At 42.1% G+C, this 24,145-nt stretch overlaps 1 protein-coding gene across 1 annotated transcript in view; it reads right to left on the bottom strand.

The window, feature by feature from the left end:
• Positions 1 to 24,145, bottom strand: part of ITIH2 (inter-alpha-trypsin inhibitor heavy chain 2) — an 88,817-nt gene that overhangs the window by 56,267 nt on the left and 8,405 nt on the right. The window contains exon 3 of the mRNA XM_077264496.1: positions 962 to 985. Within this exon, the coding sequence (XP_077120611.1) occupies positions 962 to 985 (24 nt within the window). The remainder of the gene's footprint in view (positions 1 to 961; positions 986 to 24,145) is intronic.

Genomic DNA, 24,145 nt, shown 5'->3' with positions numbered 1-24,145 from the left:
AAAATGTATAAAAAATATTTTACCAACTATTTCTACTCAAATCCACAATATTTCTAGTGGCATTTATGCAACCATCAACTATTCTTTTTTATATTTACTATAATACAATTCTTCTACTAAATGGCTTACACAATTATCCAGCCCCCCTTAAGGTACCTTCACACGAAACGACATTATAACGATATCGCTAGCAATCCGTGACGTTGCAGCGTCCTCGCTAGCGATATCGTTTCGTTTGACACGCAGCAGCGATCAGGATCCTGCTGTGATGTCGCTGGTCGCTGAATAAAGTCCAGAACTTTATTTGGTCGTCCGATCGCTGTGTATCGTTGTGTTTGAAAGCAAAAGCAACGATACCAGCGATATTTTACACTGGTAACCAGGGTAAACATCGGGTTACTAAGCGCAGGGCCGCGCTTAGTTACCCGATGTTTACCCTGGTTACTAGCGTAAAATGTAAAAAAAACAAACAGCACATACTTACATTCACGTCCCCCTGCAGTCTGCTTCCTCCTCTGACTCAGCGCCGCAAAGTGAAAGTGAAAGCAGCACAGCGGTGACGTCACCGCTCTGCTCTCACTGTACGGCGCTCAGTCAGTCAGGAAGTGGACGCAGGGGGACGTGAATGTAAGTATGTGCTGTTTGTTTTTTTTAGATTTTACGCTGGTAACCAGGGTAAACATCGGGTTACTAAGCGCGGCCCTGCGCTTAGTTACCCGATGTTTACCCTGGTTACCAGGGGACCTCGGCATAGTTGATCGCTGGAGAGCGGTCTGTGTGACAGCTCTCCAGCGACCAAACAGCGACGCTGCAGCGATCGACATCGTTGTCGCTATCGCTGCAGCGTCGCTTCGTGTGAAGGTACCTTTAGCCTCTCTAGAATGTGTGACCTTGCAGTTAAAGGAACAGTCAACATTCAGTTATCTATCTCTGACCTTATGGTTTCAGCAGAAACACCTACCTTTTCACTGCTATCTTCAGATCGCTATAAAACAAGAATATAGAAAATATTTGTCATTATATGGTTCACAGCTCACAAAGTAAGCAAGGAACTTCAAATGTTCATTTTCAGATCTGATTATTATTTTATTATACCAGCATAGACCATATCTCCCACCATGAGTATTACGTCCTTAATCAAGAAACTTTATACAGCTCTGGCAAAAATTAAGAGACCACTGCACAGTTTTATAAAAATCAGCTTCTCTACATGTCTGACAGCTTTTCCATTCCAGTTGAATACCAACCAGAGTACTCCTCATTCTCCTTAATGTGTTTCTGATTAGGTGATCACCCGAACCAAATCTTATTTAAAGAAGGAAAGTATAAAAAACACTGCTGTGGTGTTCACAATCCTCTTGCAATAGGAAAAGCTGGATGGCAAAACAAGTGCTAGTAATATCCCAAAAGTAATAGGAATGAAAAAATAACTTTTAACCATGCCAAAGGAGTTGAAAAGAAAAGTCTTGAGTGAGGGAAAAGAAGGGCTCAATTCTGGCTTTACTAGCAGAGGGACACAGTGAGCATCATGTTGCCGCCATCCTTACAGTTTCATAGGCGGCAGTCCATTACAACAAGGTCAAGAAGCAGTCATTGGGGACAACAAAGCTACAGACCGGCAGAGGGCGAAAACGACTCTCCACTGACCAGGATGACCGTCATCTTATTCGAATGTCACTTAGCAACTGCAGGATGACATCAAGTGACCTACAAAAGGAATGGCAAATGGCAGCTGGGGTGAAGTGCACAGCAAGAACAGTTCATAACAGGCTCTTAGAGGCAGGACTCAAGTCATGTAAAGCTAGAAAAAAGCCTTTCATCAATGAGAAGCAAAGGAGAGCCAGGCTGAAGTTTGCCAAAGACCATAAGGATTGCACCATAGAGGATTGGAGTTAGGTAATCTTCTCTAATGAGTCTAATTTTCAGCTTTGCCCAACACCTGGTCGTCTAATGGTTAGACGGAGACCTGGAGAGGCGTACAAGCCACAGTGTCTTGCACCCACTGTGAAATTTGGTGGAGGATCAGTGATGATTTGGGGATGCTTCAGCAAGGCTGGAATTGGGCAGGTTAATCTTTGCGAAGGACGTAAGAATCAAGCTGCATACAAGATTATTCTGGAAAAACAGTTGATTCCTTCTGATCAGGCAATGTTCCCCAACTCTGAGGACTGTTTTTTTCCAGCAGGACAATGCGCCATGCCACACAGCTAGGTTAATCAATGTGTGGATGAAGGACCACCACATCAAATCCCTGTCATGGCCAGGCCAATCTCCAGACCTGAGCACCATTGAAAACCTCTGGAATGTAATCAAGAGGAGGATGGATAGTTACAAGCCATCAAACAAAGAAGAACTGCTTACATTTTTGTACCAGGAGTGGCATAATGTCACCCAAAAGCAGTGTAAAAGACTTGTACAAAGCATGCCAAGATGCATGAAAGCTGAGATTAAAAATCATGGTTATTCCACAAAATATTGATTTCTGAACTCTTCCTGAGTTAAAACATTAGTATTGTTGTTTCTAAATGATTATGAACTTGTTTTGTTTTGTTTTTTTTGCATTATTTGAGGTCTGCAAGCAATGCATTTTTTTTGTTATTTTGACCATTTCTCATAAAAGAATAATTTACATTTTACTCAAAAATATACCTATAAAGAGAAAAATCAGACAAACTGAAAATTTTGAAGTGGTCTCTTAATTTTTGCCAGAGCTGCATATTGGAATTTAAATAATTTAATAATAATTAATTATTAATTAATTAATAATAATTTAACATTTATTTATTACTTATAGTGGGGAAAATTAAGAAATGATTTATTAGGAAAAGTTTTACATTTTAGAGCATGTCATATTTGCTTTAAAGGGAACCTGTCAGCCCACCAGGCGATATCTGACGATATCTGACGATTCCTATGACGCTGGACAGTAGGAAAGAGGCGAAGGGAGATGAGGGAGAGCCGCAGATAAGTACTGTGCATGACCAAGATTCCCAGCCCCGCAGTGTAAATAAATCAGAAGAGACTGCGGGGCGGGATCTCGGGCCATGCGTCCACGCAGGCGCAATAAGAAAGAAATCATGTGATGTCAGTGGACGGGCAGTGCTAACTCTGCATGCCCAAGGACAAAGCGCAGGCGCCGGGAAAATGCCTAAATGCTGAGGAGGCGGCGCCCATGAGAAATGAGGAAATAACTGACGGCTGTGGTGCGTCTGTGTAAGGGGGGAAAGACCTGCCCCCCTGTCAAATTCGAGGTATGAGGGACAAATTATATAAACGATTATTTCAGCGTTGGCAAGGACACGAACTAAAAGAGCCACCTTGACAGAATGCAGCATTAGTGCTGCACAAGATGGCTCTTTTAGTTACAAATGCCTGGGGGGTGACAGGTTCCCTTTAAAATGTTTTACTTCTCTTGCCATTTGTAAAGTGACAAGTAATATGTGTAAGGCCCCCTTTCACACATCAGTTTTTTGCCATCAGTCGCAATCCGTCAAATTTTGAAAAAACGGATCTGGCGACTGATACCGCCGAATCCGTTTTTTTCTCATAGACTTGTATTAGTGACGGATTGCAACAGTTGGCCTCACGTTTCATCCGTCGTTCGCCAGATCCGTCAAAAATGGCAGGAGACAACGGACATAGTAACGTTTTTTATGATCTGTCGCCATCCGTCGTTTGCTAGAATGGAAGCCAATGGCACCAGATCCATCAAATGACAGAATCCGGCGACAGATTCCGCTTTTTTTTAATTAAGCATGCTCCAGTCCAATCAGCCAAATTCGGTAGTCGGATCCGTTGAAAAAAACAAATCCGTCGCATCAGTTTTTCAAATCGAGCCAACGGATTGTGACTGACGGCAAAAAGCTGATGTGTGAAAGGGGCCTAAATTAAAGAACAAATCTAATCTTGCTCAAAGCAGAAATAGAATTGTATTTCTGTAGAATTATTAATATGCGTACGCACCCAAAAAAATTTGGAATGTACATTGATTACAGAAGCCCTTCCATCTATATTTTTTAAACTAAATTTCATTGTGTACAGTGGGGGATGTAAGTATTTGAACCCTTGCTGATTTTGTAAGTTTGCACACTGACAAAGGCATGAATAGTCTAAAATTTTAAGGGCAGGTTAATTTTAACATTGAGAGATAGAATATCAAAAATAAAATCCAGAAAATCACACTGTGTAAATTATATACATTTATTTGCATTTTGCAGTGAGAAATAAGTATTTGATCCCACTGGCAAAAAAGACTTAATAGTTGGTGGCTAAACCCTTGTTGGCAAGCACAGCAGTCAGACTTTTTTTGAGTTGATGATGAGTTTTGCGCACGTGTCAGGAGGACTTTTCATCCACTGCTCTTTGCAGATCATCTCTAAATCATTAAGAATTTGAGACTGTAAAGTATAGAGGTGGCTGACAGCACTCACTTATCAGGGCGCTCGCTCCATATCCAGGGAATTTTTCAAGCATACAAAGATGGTAACCTGGGCAGTCTTAAATAGTGTGGACACCACACAGGGAGCCAATCACTATTGAGTACCAGCCCACAATACAATACCATACAATATTATTAAGTATAAACAAACATCAGACACTTGTGTATAAACAGACATTAAAAGAACATATCACTACCACCACAATCGTTACATTATTTAATATATAGACATACAGCAAGGCATTATTTTCATCTCAGATCGGTAGGTTCACCAGATGCGTCTTTGTCTCCATGGTAATCATCTGCCAATAGTATCCTTCCCATGTTGAGCTTCCTGTATACCTTAATCCAATACAAACAAGTGGCGCCAAAAGAAACCTGGGTGATAAATTGGTGAAATCAGATTTTGGTACGGCTAAGGTATCATGTCAAAAAACACTAAGCGCACTGAGGTTTGGGAATTTCCCATGCCTCGGCTGCGCTTGCTGTAATAATATGTTGAAAGGAGAATTTTTTTGCCATCCCCACACTGGAAAAAAGATCTATTTAAAAGAAAGATACACTTGTACATCAAGTTATGTTATTTACATGATTACCTGTCCGTGTGGTCTCGCCTATATAGGGGAGACCACTATGGAGGTCTGTTTATACACAAGTGTCTGATGTTTGTTTATACTTTATGATATTGTATGGTATTGTATTGTGGGCTGGTACTTGATAGTGATTGGCTCCCTGTGTGGTGTCCACACTATTTAAGACTGCTCAGGTTACCATCTTTGTATGCTTGAAAAAGACCAGTCTATGGTCGAAACGTCGCTTTTTATGGCTGAATAAAGATTTTTTATTGGATCATTACACCCGGTTGGAGCGCTGTTCTTTGGTGTTGGAGTATAAGTTTTTTAGACTGTTGCTTGGCAACTCGGAGCTTCAACTCCCTAAGTTTTCTATGGGATTAAGGTCTGGAGACTGGCTAGGCCACTCTATGACCTTAATGTGCTTCTTTTTGAGCCACTCCTTTGTTGCCTTGGCTGTATATTTTGGGTCATTGTCTTGCTGGAAGACCCAGCCACGACCCATTTTTAATGTCCTGGTGGAGGGAAGGAGTTTTGTCACTCAGGAATTTACGATACATGGCTCCATCCATTCTCCCATTTATGCAGTGAAGTAGTCCTGTGCCCTTAGCAGAGAAACACCCCCAAAACATAATGTTTCCTCCTCCATGCTTGACAGTGGGGACAGTGCTCTTTGGGTCATAGACACCATTTCTTTTCCTCCAAAAATGGCAAGTTGAGTTAATGCCAAAGACCTCCATTTTTGTCTCATCTGACCACAGCACCTTCTCCCAATCACTCACAGTATCATCCAAGTGATCTTTGGCAAACATCAGATGGGCCTGCACATGTGACTTGAGCAGGGGGACCTTGCAGGCACTGCAGGATTTTAAACCTTTACTGTGTGATGTGATACCAATGGTTTTCTTGGTGACTGTGGTCCCAGCTGCTTTGAGATCATTAACAAGCTCCTCCCCGTGTAGTTTTAGGCAGATCTCTCACCTTCCTCATGATCAAGGATACCCCACGAGGTGAGATTTTGCATGGTGCCCCAGATCGATGTCGATTGACAGTCATTTTGTATTTCTTCTATTTTCTTACTATTGCACCAACAGTTGTCTCCTTCTCACCCAGCATCTTACTTGGTTTTGTAGCGCATTCCAGCTTTGTGCAGGTCTGTGATCTTGTCCCTGACATTCTTATAAAGCTCTTTGGTCTTGCCCGTGTTGTAGAGGTTAGAGTCTGACTGATTTACTGAGTCTATGGACAGGAGTCTTTTATAAAGGTGACTGTGTAAGACAGCTGTCTTTAATGCAGGTAACAAGTTGATTAGGAGCGTCTAACTGGTCTGTAGGAGCCATAACTCTTAATGGTTGGTAGGGGATCAAATACTTATTTTTCACTGCAAAATGCAAATAAATTTATATAATTTATACAATGTGATTTCCTGGATTTTATTTTTTATATTCTATCTCTCATTGTTAAAATTAACCTACCCTTAAATTTATAGGCTGTTCATGACTTTGTCAGTGGGCAAACTTACAAAATCAGCAAGGGATCAAATACTTATTTCCCCACTGTATATCTGTATGTAATGTAGTGGGAGAGGATTAATATATTCATCTACTACTGCATTCTCCATCCTCCAGCACTGTTCTGCTCCTTTTATCAATGATGTCACCGCAATTGCGACTAATCGGCTCACTCTATAGTCTATGCGTAGAAGTCGCTTTTCTATTCTAAGCCTATGGAGCTGCGTTCTGACGCATCACAGACTTACATATACATTACTTACATAAATTAATACACTCACACTACATTATATGCATATAATCACACATTTAGTAATAAAAAAAATGGTAGTGCTTCATTAAGACTGACATCTTGGCAAATTTTCCCCACGATTATATTATGGTGAAAAAACAGTATGTTGCTTGTACATTATATTTAAAAGCTATCACATTGATCCATTCATAACTTACATTGAGTTTTACTTACATAACATTGGTGTACACCGATATTATTAGAGTACTACCCAATCAATATTTTTAGGTGCTTATTAATTTAAGAATGTCTTTGTAAAATGCATTTTTCTTACATGATTATTCAAATTCATTTGTCTGCAGCCAATACTGTAGAGAGCTAACCTTACATCTAACTCTAACTTTTCTGTGCACCCCTTCTGAGGAAGCTGTGATGAAACGCGCCTCAAGGGGTCTTCTGACTCTCTCCTGGCTGGGGTAATATACCGTTCATGATTTGTGTGCCTCTCAATATGTCTTTACCTCCAGCGTATGGTTATTGAGCTTGGAGCAATGCTGGTAGCATTTGAGGTTGCTGCTCTATATTGGAGGTCTAATTAATCAGCACTGAGCACTTTATTACACATCACTATTGGGTAAGCCCTTTTCCCTTATTTGGCAACATACTAAGAACACACATTTTATTTTCATAATTTTTTACATTTCTCATTGCTCCTATATGCCTAATTTGGCTAGTATCTATATATGTAGCAATTCCGTACGATAAGGTACACTATGTGCCTCCTTTCTTGTACCCCTGCTGTTTACTTGCTGCTCCATGGGTATGTACTCACCCTGATGTGTAACTGAGGTAGTTACTTTTTGCAGGAACCAACTGATTTTGCAATAAGCACTTTACTGGAGATATTAACCCTGTAGTATCTACCTCATTCCATACTAAATGAACATACATTAACACCATTTGGTACAAAGTTGGTTCTATAGTCAAGAGTTTCTTTTATATTAGGTGTCTCATAGGTACCCTATTGAAATACTGCATAGGCAGCATTAATAGTAAAAAGTTGGTCACACAGGGTTAATAGCAGCTTTAACGGAGTGCGTTACACTGCAGCATAACGCGGTCCGTTAACACTGCCATTAACCCTGTGTGAGCGCTGACTGGGGGGGAGTATGGAGCGGGCACTGACGGCAGGGGTGTAGGGAGCGGCCATTTTGCTGCCGGACTGTGCCCGTCGCTGATTGGTCTTGGCCGTTTTGCCATGACCAATCAGCGACTTGGGATTTCCGTGACAGAAAGAAAGACAGAAGGACAGACAGAAAGATGGAAGTGACCCTTAGACAATTATATAGTAGATTACTTCTGTAAATGGTCCTTTATTTTTTAGGAAGCTTACTTTTCAATGTCACATTTGTCTATATAAAGAAATAATCATATTTAATGAGTAACAGAGATCACATGAGGAAATTGCCCACTATTTATTTACTCAGCCTGATTATGGCAATGTCCATGTTTTTTTTCTTTCAATACTGCGCAATATCACAAAACAGAATGCAATAGGCTGTCTGTGAAAACTCTGTGCTGGCTACCACTTTGCTGCAAACTATTGGTGTGGAAACTATTGAAATATGTGGTCCTTAATATTCTTATCTATCATTATATATATATATATATATATATATATATATATATATATATATCAGGTGCTTCTCACAAAATTAGAATATCATCAAAAAGTAGATTTATTTCAGTTCTTCAATACAAAAAGTGAAACTCATATACCGGGTGGGTCATTTATATGGATACAGCTAAATAAAATGTGAATAGTTGGTGATATCAACTTCCTGTTTGTGGCACATTAGTATATGGGAGGGGGAAAACTTTTCAAGATGCGTGGTGACCATGGCAACCATTTTGAAGTTGGCCATTTTGGATCCAATTTTATTGTTTCCAATGGGAAGAGGGTCATGTGACACATCACTTATTGAGAATTTCACAAAAAAACAATAGTATGCTTGGTTTTAACGTAACTTTATTCTTTCATGAGTTATTTACAAGTTTATGACCTCTTATAAAATGTGTTCAAAGTGCTGTTCATTGTGTTGGATTGTCAATGCAACCCTCTTCTCCCACTCTTGACACTCTGATAGCAACACCGTAGAAGAAATGCTAGTACAGGCTTTCAGTATCCGTTGTTTCAGATGCTGCACATCTCGTATCTTCCCAGCATAGACTATTGCCTTCAGATGACCCCAAAGATAAAAGTCTAATGGGGTCAGATCGGGAGACCTTGGTGGTCATTCAACTGGCCCACGACGACCAATCCACTTTCTAGGAAACTGTTCAGTTATGCACTGAAGATGGCACGTTCCCTGAGTTTTTCTGGTAAGATGGTGCACAACCACATTACGGGTGTCAGGTCCGAGCATTCCTACAGGAATAGTTTCCTGGAAAGTGGATTGGTCATTACAAACAGAGTGATCTATTTCAAGTGTTTATTTCTGTTAATGTTGATGATTATGGCTTACAGGCAATGATACCCCAAAAGTCATTATCTCAGTAAATTAGAATAGTTAACAAAAAACACCTGCAAAGGCTTCCTAAACATTTAAAAAGGTCTCTTAGTCTGTTTCACTAGGCTCCACAATCATGGAGAAGACTGCTAACTTGACAGATGTCCAGAAGGCAGTCATTGACACACTCCACAAGGAAGATAAGCCACAAAAGTCTGACATTCTTCCTTGTAGATCCTCTCCAGTTCCGTCAGATTGGATGGTGAACCTTGATGGACAGCCATTTTCAGGTCTCTCCAAAGATGCTCAATTGGGTTTAGAGAATATATAAATGTAAGAGATGGCACATGGCACTGCTACTAAATTCTTCCAACACCACCACGATGATTCAAGCTGCTGTGTCTAGAAAGCCTGCAGGTGGACACTCGGGTGCACAATCTGTGAGTCCATAATATTCCAAAGTAGAGAAAAAAGTAGAAGTGCACTCACCGGTCCTTTTGCAAAAGTCCATTTTAACCCCTTCGCGACATGCGCCGTACTAGTACTGCGCTGCCAGCACTGCATTTGTGCCAGCAGCAGTACTAGTACGGCGCACCGAACACCGCGGTCTCACGCTGAGCGCCGCGGTGATCGGGTGTGGGTGTCAGCTGTATATGACAGCTGACACCCCGCAGCAATGCCCACGATCGGCGCTAGCGCCGATCGTGGGCATTTAAACCCTCTGATGCCGCTGTCAGTAGTGACAGCGGCATAGAGGGGGATCGCGCAGGGACGAGGGCTCCCTGCGCTCTCCCACCGGAGCAATGCGATCTCATCGCGTTGCTCCGGTGATCCGGAAGGAGTCCCCGGATCCAAGATGGCCGCGGGACTCCTTCCGGGTCATGAAATGACCTGGCTAGCCGGCGCCTGCTGAGAGTTGCTGAGAGCAGGCGCCGGAAAGCCACCTAAACTTGCCTGTCAGATCGTTGATCTGACAGAGTGCTATGCGCACTGTCAGATCAACGATCTGATCTAATACAGTGATGTTGTCCCACCCTGGGACAATAGTAGAAAGTAAAAAAAAAAAAATAGAACGTACAAAATTTTTTTTAAAAAAATCCCCAAATAAAGGAAATAAACACATTTCCCAGTAAATCCATTTATTTATGTAAATAAAAAAACAAACAATAAAAGTACACATATTTGGTATCTCCACGTCCGTAACGACCCGCTCTATAAAACTATCCCACTAGTTAACCCCTTCAGTGAACACCGCAAAAAAAAAAAAAAAAAACAAGGCAAAAAGCAACGCTTTATTTTCATACAGGCGAACAAAAAGTGGAGTAACACGCGATCAAAAAGACGGATATAAATAACCATGGTACCGCTGAAAACGTCATCTTGTCCCGCAAAAAAAAAGCAGCCATACAGCATCATCAGCAGAAAAATAAAAAAGTTATAGCTCTCAGAATAAAGCAATGCAAAAACAATTATTTTTTTTATATAAAATAGTTTTTATTGTGTAAAAGCGCCAAAACATAAAAAAATGATATACAGTGCCTACAAGTAGTATTCAACCCCCTGCAGATTTAGCAGGTTTAATAAGATGCAAATAAGTTAGAGCCTTCAAACTTCAAACAAGAGCAGGATTTATTAACAGATGCATAAATCTTACAAACCAAAAAGTTTTGTTGCTCAGTTAAATTTTTATAAATTTTAAACATAAAAGTGTGGGTCAATTATTATTCAACCCCTAGGTTTAATATTTTGTGGAATAACCTTTGTTTGCAATTACAGCTAATAATCGTCTTTTATAAGACCTGATCAGGCCGGCACAGGTCTCTGGAGTTATCTTGGCCCACTCCTCCATGCAGATCTTCTCCAAGTTATCTAGGTTCTTTGGGTGTCTCATGTGGACTTTAATCTTGAGCTCCTTCCACAAGTTTTCAATTGGGTTAAGGTCAGGAGACTGACTAGGCCACTGCAACACCTTGATTTTTTGCCTCTTTAACCAGGCCTTGGTTTTCTTGGCTGTGTGCTTTGGGTCGTTGTCTTGTTGGAAGATGAAATGACGACCCATCTTAAGATCCTTGATGGAGGAGCGGAGGTTCTTGGCCAAAATCTCCAGGTAGGCCGTGCTATCCATCTTCCCATGGATGCGGACCAGATGGCCAGGCCCCTTGGCTGAGAAACAGCCCCACAGCATGATGCTGCCACCACCATGCTTGACTGTAGGGATGGTATTCTTGGGGTCAAATGCAGTGCCATCCAGTCTCTAAACGTCACGTGTGTGGTTGGCACCAAAGATCTCGATCTTGGTCTCATCAGACAAGAGAACCTTGAACCAGTCAGTCTCAGAGTCCTCCAAGTGATCATGAGCAAACTGTAGACGAGCCTTGACATGACGCTTTGAAAGTAAAGGTACCTTACGGGCTCGTCTGGAACGGAGACCATTGCGGTGGAGTACGTTACTTATGGTATTGACTGAAACCAATGTCCCCACTGCCATGAGATCTTCCCGGAGCTCCTTCCTTGTTGTCCTTGGGTTAGCCTTGACTCTTCGGACAAGCCTGGCCTCGGCACGGGAGGAAACTTTCAAAGGCTGTCCAGGCCGTGGAAGGCTAACAGTAGTTCCATAAGCCTTCCACTTCCGGATGATGGTCCCAACAGTGGAGACAGGTAGGCCCAACTCCTTGGAAAGGGTTTTGTACCCCTTGCCAGCCTTGTGACCCGCCACGATCTTGTCTCTGATGGCCTTGGAATGCTCCTTTGTCTTTCCCATGTTGACCATGTTTGAGTGCTGTTCCCAAGTTTGGGGAGGGTCTTAAATAGTCAGAAAAGGTTGGAAAAAGAGATAATTAATCCAAACATGTGAAGCTCATTGTTCTTTGTGCCTGAACTACTTCTTAATACTTTAGGGGAACCAAACAGAATTCTGGTGGGTTGAGGGGTTGAATAATAAATGACCCTCTGAAAAAACTTTTCCCAATTTTACAAAAAAATAAACAAAGAAATAACATTCTTTTTTGCTGCAGTGCATTTCACACTTCCAGGCTGATCTACAGTCCAAATGTCACAATGCCAAGTTAATTCCAAATTTGTAAACCTGCTAAATCTGCAGGGGGTTGAATACTACTTGTAGGCACTGTAAATGAGGTATCGCTGTAATCGTACTGACCTGAAGAATAAAGCTGCTTTATCAATTTTACCACACGTGGAATGCTATAAACGCCCCCCCTAAAAGAATTTCAGGAATTGCTGATTTTTGTTCATTCTGCCTCCCAAAAATCGGAATAAAAAGCGATCAAAAAATGTCATGTGTCCGAAAATGGTACCAATAAAAACAGCAACTCGTCCCGCAAAAAACAAGATCTCTTATGACTCTGTGGGCCAAAATATGGATAAATTATAGCTCTCAAAATGTGGTGATGCAAAAACTATTTTTTCCAATAAAAAGCATCTTTTAGTGTGTGATGGCTGCCAATCATAAAAATCCGCCAAAAAAACGCTATAAAAGTAGATCAAACCCCCCTGCATCACCCCCTTAGTTAGGGAAAAATAATAAAATTTAAAAAAAATGTATTTATTTCCATTTTCCCATTAGGGTTAGGGCTAGGGTTAGGGTTGGGGTTAGGGCTAGGGTTAGGGTTGTGTTATGACCCCAATGGCAGAGGGTCTCAGAAATAATTACTAAGTCTGCAAACACAAAAAACCAGCTCATAGGGCAGTGGTAACTGAGCTGACCATATATCTAATCCTAGCACCACAAATAGCAGCAGCCGGGGAACGTGCCTACGTTGGTTCTAGATGTCTCGCGCCAGCCGGAGAACTAACTAACCCTAGAAGGGAAAAGAAAGACCTTTCTTGCCTCCAGAGAAAAGACCCCAAAAGTTGGATACAAGCCCCCAACAAATAATAACGGTGAGGTAAGAGGAAAAGACAAACGTAAGAATGAGCTAGGTATTTAGCAAAGAGAGGCCCACTAGCTAATAGCAGAATATAGTAAGATGACTTATATGGTCAGCAAAAACCCTATCAAAATATCCACGCTGGATATTCAAGAACCCCCGAACCGTCTAACGGCCCGGGGGGAGAACACCAGCCCCCTAGAGCTTCCAGCAAGGTCAGGAATCACATTTAGTACAAGCTGGACAAAAATGAGAGCAAGCAAATAACCAAAAAACAAAGAAGCAGGACTTAGCTTAATTTTGCACGAACCGGACCAGCAGACAGGAGCAAACAGAAAGGATCTGATTACAACGATGCCAGGCACTGGACTAAGGATCCAGGAAGCTTATATAGCAACACCCCTGGACTAACGACCCAGGTGGGTGCCAAACTGAGGAAAGACAATCCCAGAGTCATATCACTAGTAACCACAAGAGGGAGCCAAAAAGTCTAATTCACAACAGTACCCCCCCCCTTAAGGAGGGGTCACCGAACCCTCACCAAGACCACCAGGGCGATCAGGATGAGCAGCGTGAAAGGCATGAACCAAATCGGCCGCATGCACATCAGAGGCAACCACCCAGGAATTATCCTCCTGACCATAGCCCTTCCACTTGACCAGATACTGAAGCCTCCGTCTGGAGAGACGAGAATCCAAGATCTTCTCCACCACGTACTCCAACTCGCCCTCAACCAACACCAGAGCAGGAGGCTCAACAGAAGGAACCACAGGTACAACGTACCGCCGCAACAAAGACCTATGGAACACGTTGTGAATGGCAAACGACACCGGAAGATCCAAGCGAAAGGACACAGGATTAAGGATTTCCAATATCTTGTAAGGACCGATGAAGCGAGGCTTAAACTTAGGAGAGGAGACCTTCATAGGAACAAATCGAGAAGACAGCCACACCAAATCCCCAACACGAAGTCGGGGACCCACACCGCGGCGGCGGTTGGCAAAACGCTGAGCCTTCTCCTGTGACAACTTTAAGTTGTCCACCACATGATTCCAGATCTGCTGCAACCTATCCACCACAGAATCTACCCCAGGACAGTCAGAAGGCTCCACATGTCCCGAGGAAAAACGAGGGTGGAAACCAGAGTTGCAGAAAAATGGCGAAACCAAAGTAGCGGAACTAGCCCGATTATTAAGGGCAAACTCAGCCAAAGGCAAGAAGGTCACCCAATCATCCTGATCTGCCGAAACAAAACACCTCAAATAAGCCTCCAGAGTCTGATTAGTTCGCTCCGTTTGTCCGTTTGTCCATTAGTCTGAGGATGAAAGGCAGACGAAAACGACAAATCAATGCCCATCCTAGCACAAAAGGATCGCCAGAACCTGGAAACAAACTGGTATCCTCTGTCAGACACAATATTCTCAGGAATGCCGTGTAAACGAACCACATTCTGAAAGAACACAGGAACCAGATCGGAAGAGGAAGGCAGCTTAGGCAAAGGCACCAAATGGACCATTTTAGAAAAGCGATCACATACCACCCAGATGACAGACATGCCCTGAGACACCGGGAGATCTGAAATGAAATCCATGGAAATGTGTGTCCAAGGCCTCTTCGGGACAGGCAAGGGCAAGAGCAACCCGCTGGCACGAGAACAGCAAGGCTTAGCTCGAGCACAAGTCCCACAGGACTGCACAAATGACCGCACATCTCGTGACAAGGAAGGCCACCAAAAGGACCTAGCCACCAGATCTCTGGTGCCAAAAATTCCCGGATGCCCTGCCAACACCGAGGAATGAACCTCGGAAATGACTCTGGTGGTCCACTTATCAGGAAGAAACAGTCTGTCAGGTGGACAAGAGTCAGGTCTACCAGCCTGAAATCTCTGCAACACACGTCGCAAATCAGGAGAAATGGCTGACAAGATAACTCCCTCTTTAAGAATACCAACTGGTTCTGCGACTCCAGGAGAGTCAGGCACAAAGCTCCTTGAAAGAGCATCAGCCTTCACATTCTTTGAACCTGGTAAATACGAGACCACAAAGTCAAAACGGGAGAAAAACAATGACCAGCGGGCCTGTCTAGGATTCAGGCGTTTAGCAGACTCGAGATACATCAAATTTTTGTGATCAGTCAAGACCACCACACGATGCTTAGCACCCTCGAGCCAATGACGCCACTCCTCAAATGCCCACTTCATGGCCAGCAACTCCCGATTGCCAACATCATAATTCCGCTCAGCAGGCGAAAACTTCCTAGAGAAGAAAGCACATGGTCTCATTACCGAGCAACCAGGGCCTCTCTGCGACAAAACGGCCCCTGCCCCAATCTCAGAAGCATCCACTTCGACCTGAAAGGGAAGTGAGACATCAGGCTGGCACAAAACAGGCGCCGAAGTAAACCGGCGCTTCAACTCTTGGAACGCCTCCACGGCTGCAGGAGCCCAGTTAGCAACATCAGAACCTTTCTTGGTCATATCCGTCAAAGGTTTAACAACGCTAGAAAAATTAGCGATAAAACGACGGTAGAAGTTAGCAAAACCCAAGAACTTCTGAAGACTCTTAACTGACGAGGGTTGAGTCCAATCATGAATAGCTCGCACCTTGACTGGGTCCATCTCCACAGCAGAAGGGGAAAAAATAAACCCCAAAAAGGGAACCTTCTGTACTCCAAAGAGACACTTTGAGCCCTTAACAAACAAAGCATTCTCACGCAAAACCTGAAACACCATCCTGACCTGCTCCACATGTGAGTCCCAATCTTCAGAGAAAACCAGAATATCATCCAGATAAACAATCATAAATTTATCCAGATACTTCCAGAAAATATCATGCATAAAGGACTGAAACACTGAGGGAGCATTAGAGAGCCCAAAAGGCATCACCAAGTACTCAAAATGACCTTCAGGCGTATTAAATGCAGTCTTCCATTCATCTCCTTGCTTAATGCGCACAAGGTTGTACGCACCACGAAGATCTATCTTGGTGAACCACTTGGCACCTTTAATCCGGGCAAACAAGTCCGACAACAGAGGCAAAGGATACTGAAATTTAACAGTGATTTTATTCAGAAGCCGATAGTCAATACAAGGTCTCAAAGATCCGTCCTTCTTGGCCACAAAAAAGAATCCCGCACCAAGAGGGGAAGAGGATGGACGGATATGCCCCTTCTCCAGAGACTCCTTGATATACGAACGCATTGCGGCATGCTCAGGTACAGACAGATTAAATAGTCTTCCCTTAGGAAATTTACTACCTGGAATCAAATCTATGGCGCAGTCACAGTCCCTATGAGGAGGCAGAGCACTGGACCTGGACTCGCTGAATACATCCTGATAATCAGACAAATACTCAGGAACTTCCGAAGGAGTAGAGGAAGCAATAGACACCGGCGGAGAATCAGCATGAATTCCCTGACAGCCCCAACTTGACACAGACATAGCCTTCCAATCCAAGACTGGATTGTGGGTCTGTAACCATGGCAGACCCAAAACAACCAAATCATGCATTTTATGCAGAACAAGAAAACGAATCACCTCCCGATGTTCAGGAGTCATGCACATGGTTACCTGCGTCCAAAACTGCGGTTTATTTTCCGCCAATGGCGTAGCATCAATACCTCTAAGAGGAATAGGATTTACCAACGGTTCAAGAACAAAACCACAGCGCTTGGCAAATGACAGATCCATAAGACTCAGGGCAGTGCCTGAATCCACAAACGCCATAACAGGGTAAGAAGACAATGAGCAAATTAAAGTCACAGACAAAATAAATTTAGGTTGCAAATTACCAATGGCGACAGGACTAACAACCCTTGTTAGGCGTTTAGAGCATGCTGATATAACATGTGTAGAATCACCACAGTAAAAACACAACCCATTCTGACGTCTATGATTTTTCCGCTCATTTCTAGTCTGAATCCTATCACATTGCATTAAATCAGGTGTTTGTTCAACACCACCAGAGGATTAGCGGTTTTGCGCTCCCGCACACGCCGGTCAATTTGAATAGCCAGCGCCATGGAATCGTTCAGACTTGTAGGAATGGGGAAACCCACCATCACATTCTTAATGGCTTCATAAAGGCCATTTCTGAAATTTGCGGCCAGAGCACACTCATTCCACTGAGTAAGCACGGACCATTTCCGAAATTTTTGGCAATACACTTCAGCTTCATCCTGGCCCTGAGAAATAGCCAGCAAGGCTTTTTCTGCCTGAACTTCAAGATTGGGTTCCTCGTAAAGCAATCCGAGCGCCAGAAAAAACGCATCAATATTTGCCAATGCCGGATCTCCTGGCGCTAGCGAGAAGGCCCAATCCTGAGGGTCGCCCCGTAAAAAAGAGATAACAATTTTAACTTGCTGAGCTGAATCTCCAGATGAACGGGGTCTCAGAGATAGAAACAATTTACAATTATTCCTGAAATTCCTAAACTTAAATCGGTCTCCAGAAAACAGTTCAGGAATAGGTATTTTAGGTTCAGACATTGGACTACTGGTAACAAAATCTTGTATGCCCTGCACACGAGCAGCAAGCTGGTCTACACTTGTAATCAAGGTCTGGACATTCATGTCTGCAGCAAGCACAAGCCACTCAGAGGTAAAGGGGAGGAAGAGAGGAAAAAAAAAAAAAAAACCTCAGAATTTCCTTTCTTATTATCCCACTTCTGCAATGCATTAAACATTCAATGTAGGCCTGGCATACTGTTATGACCCCAATGGCAGAGGGTCTCAGAAATAATTACTAAGTCTGCAAACACAAAAAACCAGCTCATAGGGCAGTGGTAACTGAGCTGACCATATATCTAATCCTAGCACCACAAATAGCAGCAGCCGGGGAACGTGCCTACGTTGGTTCTAGACGTCTCGCGCCAGCCGGAGAACTAACTAACCCTAGAAGGGAAAAGAAAGACCTTTCTTGCCTCCAGAGAAAAGACCCCAAAAGTTGGATACAAGCCCCCAACAAATAATAACGGTGAGGTAAGAGGAAAAGACAAACGTAAGAATGAGCTAGGTATTTAGCAAAGAGAGGCCCACTAGCTAATAGCAGAATATAGTAAGATGACTTATATGGTCAGCAAAAACCCTATCAAAATATCCACGCTGGATATTCAAGAACCCCCGAACCGTCTAACGGCCCGGGGGGAGAACACCAGCCCCCTAGAGCTTCCAGCAAGGTCAGGAATCACATTTAGTACAAGCTGGACAAAAATGAGAGCAAGCAAATAACCAAAAAACAAAGAAGCAGGACTTAGCTTAATTTTGCACGAACCGGACCAGCAGACAGGAGCAAACAGAAAGGATCTGATTACAACGATGCCAGGCACTGGACTAAGGATCCAGGAAGCTTATATAGCAACACCCCTGGACTAACGACCCAGGTGGGTGCCAAACTGAGGAAAGACAATCCCAGAGTCATATCACTAGTAACCACAAGAGGGAGCCAAAAAGTCTAATTCACAACAGGGTTGGCGTTAGGGCTAGGGTTATGGCTGGGGTTAGGGCTAGGGTTAGGGCTGGGGTAAGGGTTGGGGTTAGGGTTTCAGTTAGAATTGGGGGGTTTCCACTGTTTAGGCACATCAGGGGCTCTCCAAATGCGACATGGCGTCCGATCTCAATTCCAGACAATTCTGCTTTGAACAAGTAAAACAGTGCTCCTTCCCTTCCGAGCTCTGCCGTGCACCCAAACAGTGGTTCCCCCCCATATACGGGGTATCAGCGTACTCAGCACAAATTGGACAACAACTTTTGTGGTCCAATTTCTCCTGTTACCCTTGGGAAAAAAAATGTGGGGGGTAAAATATCATTTTCGTGGAAAAAAAAATATTTTTTATTTTCACGGCTCTGCGTTATAAACTGTAGTGAAACACTTGTTGGTTCAAAGTTCTCACAACACATCTAGATAAGTTCCTTGGGGGGTCTAGTTTCCAATATGGGGTCACTTGTGGGGGGTTTCTACTGTTTAGGTACATCAGGGACTCTGTAAATGCAACATGACGCCTGCAGACCAATCCATCTAAGTCTGCATTTCAAACGGCGCTCCTTCCCTTCAGAGCTCTGCCGTGCGCCCAAACAGTGGTTTACCCCCATGTATGGGGTATCATCGTACTCAGGACAAATTGGACAATAACTTTTGTGGTCTAATTTCTCCTGTTACCCTTGGGAAAAAAAAAATTGCGGGCTAAAACATAATTTTGTGGAAAGAAAAAATGATTTTTTAATTTTAAACTTTAGTGAAACAATTGGGGGTTAAAAGTGCTCACCACACATCTAGATAAGTTCCTTAGGGGGTCTTATTTCCAAAATGGGGTCACTTGTGGGGGGTTTCTACTGTTTAGGCACATCAGGGGCTCTCCAAATGCGACATGGGTTCCGATCTCAATTCCAGCCAATTTTGCATTGAAAAGTCAAATGGCGCTCCTTCCCTTCCGAGCTCTGCCATGTGCTCAAACAGTGGTTTATCCCCATATATGAAGTATCAGCGTACTCAGGACAAATTGCACAACAACTATTGGGGTCCAATTTATCCTGTTACCCTTGAGAAAATAAAAAATTTGGGGCGAAAATATCATTTTTTGTGAAAATTAATATGAATTTTTTTTTACGGCTCTACATTATAAACTTCTGTGAAGCACTTGGAGGTTCAAAATGCTCACCACACATCTAGGTAAGTTCCTTAGGGGGTCTACTTTCCAAAATGGTGTCACTTGTGGGGGTTTCCACTGTTTAGGCACGTCAGGGGCTCTCCAATCGCGACATGGGTTCCGATCTCAATTCCAGCAAATCTTGCATTGAAAAGTCAAATGGCGCTCCTTCCCTTCCGAGCTCTGCCATGTGCCCAAACATTGGTTTACCCCAACATGTGGGGTATCGGCGTACTCAGGACAATTTGTACAACGACTTTTGTGGTTTCTCCTGTTACCCTTGGTAAGATAAAACAAATTGGATCTGAAGTAAAAATTTTGTGAAAAAAAAGTTAAATGTTCAATTTTTTTTAAACATTCCAAAAATTCCTGTGAAGCACCTGAAGGGTTAATAAAATTTTTGAATGTGGTTTTGAGTACCTTGAGGGGTGCAGTTTTTAGAATGGTATCACTTTTGGGTATTTTCTGTCATATAGACCCCTCAAAGTCACTTCAAGTGTGAGGTGGTCCGTAAAAAAAATGGTTTTGCAAATTTTGTTGCAAAAATGAGAAATCGCTGGTCAACTTTTAACCCTTATAACTCCCTAACAAAAAAAAATTATGTTTCCAAAATTGTGCTGATGTAAAGCAGACATGTGGGAAATGTTGTTTATTAACTATATTATGTGATATAACTCTCTAATTTAAGGGCATAAAAATGAAAAATTTGAAAATTGCTAAATTTTCATAATTTTCGACAAATTTCTGTTTTTTTCACAAATAAATGCAAGTCATATCGAAGAAGTTTTACCACTATCATAAAGTACAATATGTCACGAGAAAACAATGTCAGAATCACCAGGATCCGTTGAAGCGTTTCAGAGTTATGACCTCATAAAGTGACAGTGGTCAGAATTGTAAAAATTGGCCCTGTCACTTAGGTGAAAACAGGCTTCGGGGTGAAGGGGTTAATTAACACATATGCAGGTACAAAGGGAGGACGTGGAATAGAAGGACCTTCTATTCCACGTCCTCCCTTTGTACCTGCATATGTGTTAATTAAAATGGACTTTTGCAACAAGGACCGGTGAGTGCACTTCTACTTTCTTCTCTACTTTGGATCAATTGGGTTTAGGTCAGGGCTCTGGCTGGGCCAGTCAAGAATGGTCACAGAGTTGTTCTGAAGCCATTCCTTTGTTATTTTAGCTGTGTGCTTGGGTCATTGTCTTGTTGGAAGGTGAACCTTCGGCCAAGTCTGAGGCCCAGAGCCCTCTGGGATAGGCTTTCTTCTAGGATATCTCTGTACTTGGCCACATTCATGTTTCTTTCAATGACAACCAGTCGTCCTGTCCCTGCAGCTGAAAAACACCCCCATAGCATGATGCTGCCACCAACATGTTTCACTGTTTGGATTGTATTGGGCAGGTGATGAGCAGTGTTTGGTTTTCTCCACACATACCGCTTAGAATTATCACCAAAAAGGTCTATCTTCGTCTCATCAGACCAGAGAATCTTATTTCTCATAGTCTGTGAATCTTTCATGTGTTTTTTAAAAAACTTTGTGCAGGCTTTCATATGTCTTGCACTGAAGATAGACTTCTGTTGGGCCACTCTGCCATAAAGGCCCGACTGGTGGAGGCCTGCAGTGGTAGTTGACTTTGTGGAACTTTCTCCCATCTCCCTACTGCATCTCTGGAGCTCAGCCACAGTGATCTTGGGGTTCTTCTTTACCTCTCTCACCAAGGCTCTTCTACCATGATTGCCCAGTTTGGCTAGACAACCAGGTCTAGGACGACTTCTGGTGGTCCCAAACTACTTCCATTTAAGGATTATGGAGGCCACTGTGCTCTTAGAAACCTTGAGTATTGCAGACATTCTTTTGTAACCTTGGCCAGATCTGTGACTTGCAACAATTCTGTCTATGAGCTCTGTGGCCAGTTTCTTTGATCTCATCATTCTCATTTGGTCTGACATGCACTGTGAGCTGTGAGGTCTTATATAGACAGGTGTGTGCCTTTCCAAATGAAGTACTATCAGTTTAATTAAACACAGCTGGACTCCAATGAAGGAGTAGAACCCTCTCAAGGAGGATCACAAGGAAATGGACAGCATGTGACTTACATATCAGTGTCTGAGCAAAGGGTCTGAATACTTATGACCATGTGATATTTCAGTTTTTATTCAGTCAAGATGGGGGTGCAAAGTGTACATTAATGAGAAAAAAATAAACTTTTTTGAATTTATCAAATGGCTGCAATGAAACAAAGAGTGAAAAATGTAACGAGGTCTGAATACTTTCCGTACCCACTGTATATGTATACAGGTATATATATATACAGCTCTGGCAAAAATTAAGAGACCACTCCAACATTTTCAGTTTGTCTGATTTTTCTCTTTATAGGTATATTTTGAGTAAAATGTAAATTGTTATTTTATTCTATAAACTACTGACAACATGTCTTCGAAGTTCCAAGCAATAAATTTTGTTTTTATTTTCTGAAAATGAGAAATGGTCAAAATAACAAAAGAAGCATTGCTTGCAGACCTCAAATAATGCAAAAAAACAAGCAAGTTCATAATAATTTAGAAACAACAATACTAATATTTTAACTCCAGGAATTGTTCAGAAATCAATATTTTGTGGAATAACCATGATTTTTAATCACAGCTTTCATGCATCTTGGCATACTTTCCACAAGTCTTTCACAAAGCTTTTGGGTGACCTTATGCCACTCCTGGTACGAAAATGTAAGCAGTTCTTCTTTATTTGATGGCTTGTGACTATCAATCTTTCCCCTGATTACATTCCAGAAGTTTTCAATGGGGTTCAGGTCTGCAGATTGGGCTGACCATGACAGAGATTTGATGTGGTGGTCCTTCATCCACACCTTGATTGACCTAGCCGTGTGGCATGGTGCATTGTCCCGCTGGAAAAAACAGTCCTCAGAGTTGGGGAACATTGCCTGATCAGAAGGAATCAACTGTTTTTCCAGGATAACCTTGTATGCGGTTTGATTCATACATCCTTCACAAAGAACACCCTGCCCAATTCCAGCCTTGCTGAAGCATCCCCAGATCAACACCTGGTCGCCTAATGGTTAGATAGAGACCTGGAGAGGTTTACAAGCTACAGTGTCTTGCACCCACTGAGAAATTTGGTAGAGGAACGGTGAAGATCTGGGGATGCTTCAGCAAGGCTGGAATTGAGCAAGTTAATCTTTGCGAAGGTTCCAGCAGGAAAATGCGCCATGCCACACAGCTAGGTCAATAAAGGTGTGGATGAAGGACCAACACAGCCCAATCTCCAGACCTGAACCCCATTGAAAACTTCTGGAATGTAATCAGGAGTTAGAAGGATAGTCACAAGCCATCAAATAAAGAAGAACTGCTTACATTTTTATACCAGGAGTGGCATAAGGTCACCCAAAAGCAGTGTGAAAGACTGGTGGAAAATATGCCAAGACGCATGAAAGCTGTGATTAAAAATCATGGTTATTACATAAAATATTGATTTCTGAACTCATCCTGAGTTAAAACATTAGTATTGTTGTTTCTAAATGATTATGAACTTGTTTTTTGCATTATTTGAGGTCTGCAAGCAATGCTTTTTTTGTTATTTTGACCATTTCTCATTTTCAGAAAATGAATACAAAATTTATTGCTTGGAACTTCTGAGACATGTTGTCAATTTATAGAATAAAAGAAAAATGTACTTTTTTTTGTATTTTACTAAAAAATATACATATAAAGAAAAAAATAAGACAAACTGAAATGTTCCACTGGTCTCTTAATTTTTGCCAGAGCAATATATATATATATATATACATATATATATATATATATATATATATATATAAAACACAGCAGCACATGTACATGAATCTAGGCCATGTGAAAACACAGACAAATATTCAATATGAATTATACTTCTCAAAAATATTTTTTTCACAAATTTTTTCAAAAAAAAATTATTTTTTTTCATAAAGCTTTCAGTAATAGATGACCACGGCAAGGTGATCTCCCTCTGATGGGTCCTACTCTACCGTACATGCTACTCTTGGGCCACCAGCCTATAAGTAGGACCCATCAGAGGGAGATCACCTTGCTGTGGTTGATGGGCACACATGAATTGGCCAATTTATGCGCTAAGAATCTTCATTTCATCTATTACTGTAAGTTTTATGGGAAAAAATAATTTTTTTAAAAAAAAATTTGTGAAAAAAATATTTTTGGGAAGTATAATTCATATTGAATATTTGTCTGTGTTTTCACATGGCCTAGATTCATGTACATGTGCTGCTGTGTTTTTTTATCTATATGATGCAGTTTGCAGCTTTGCACGTGTTCACATTAGGAGTGCTGGTTGGCTTTTTTT

This window comes from Ranitomeya variabilis, chromosome 5 (assembly GCF_051348905.1).
Source record: "Ranitomeya variabilis isolate aRanVar5 chromosome 5, aRanVar5.hap1, whole genome shotgun sequence".
Classification (NCBI taxonomy): Eukaryota; Metazoa; Chordata; class Amphibia; order Anura; family Dendrobatidae; genus Ranitomeya; species Ranitomeya variabilis.
This window is presented reverse-complemented; position numbering and strand designations above follow the sequence as displayed.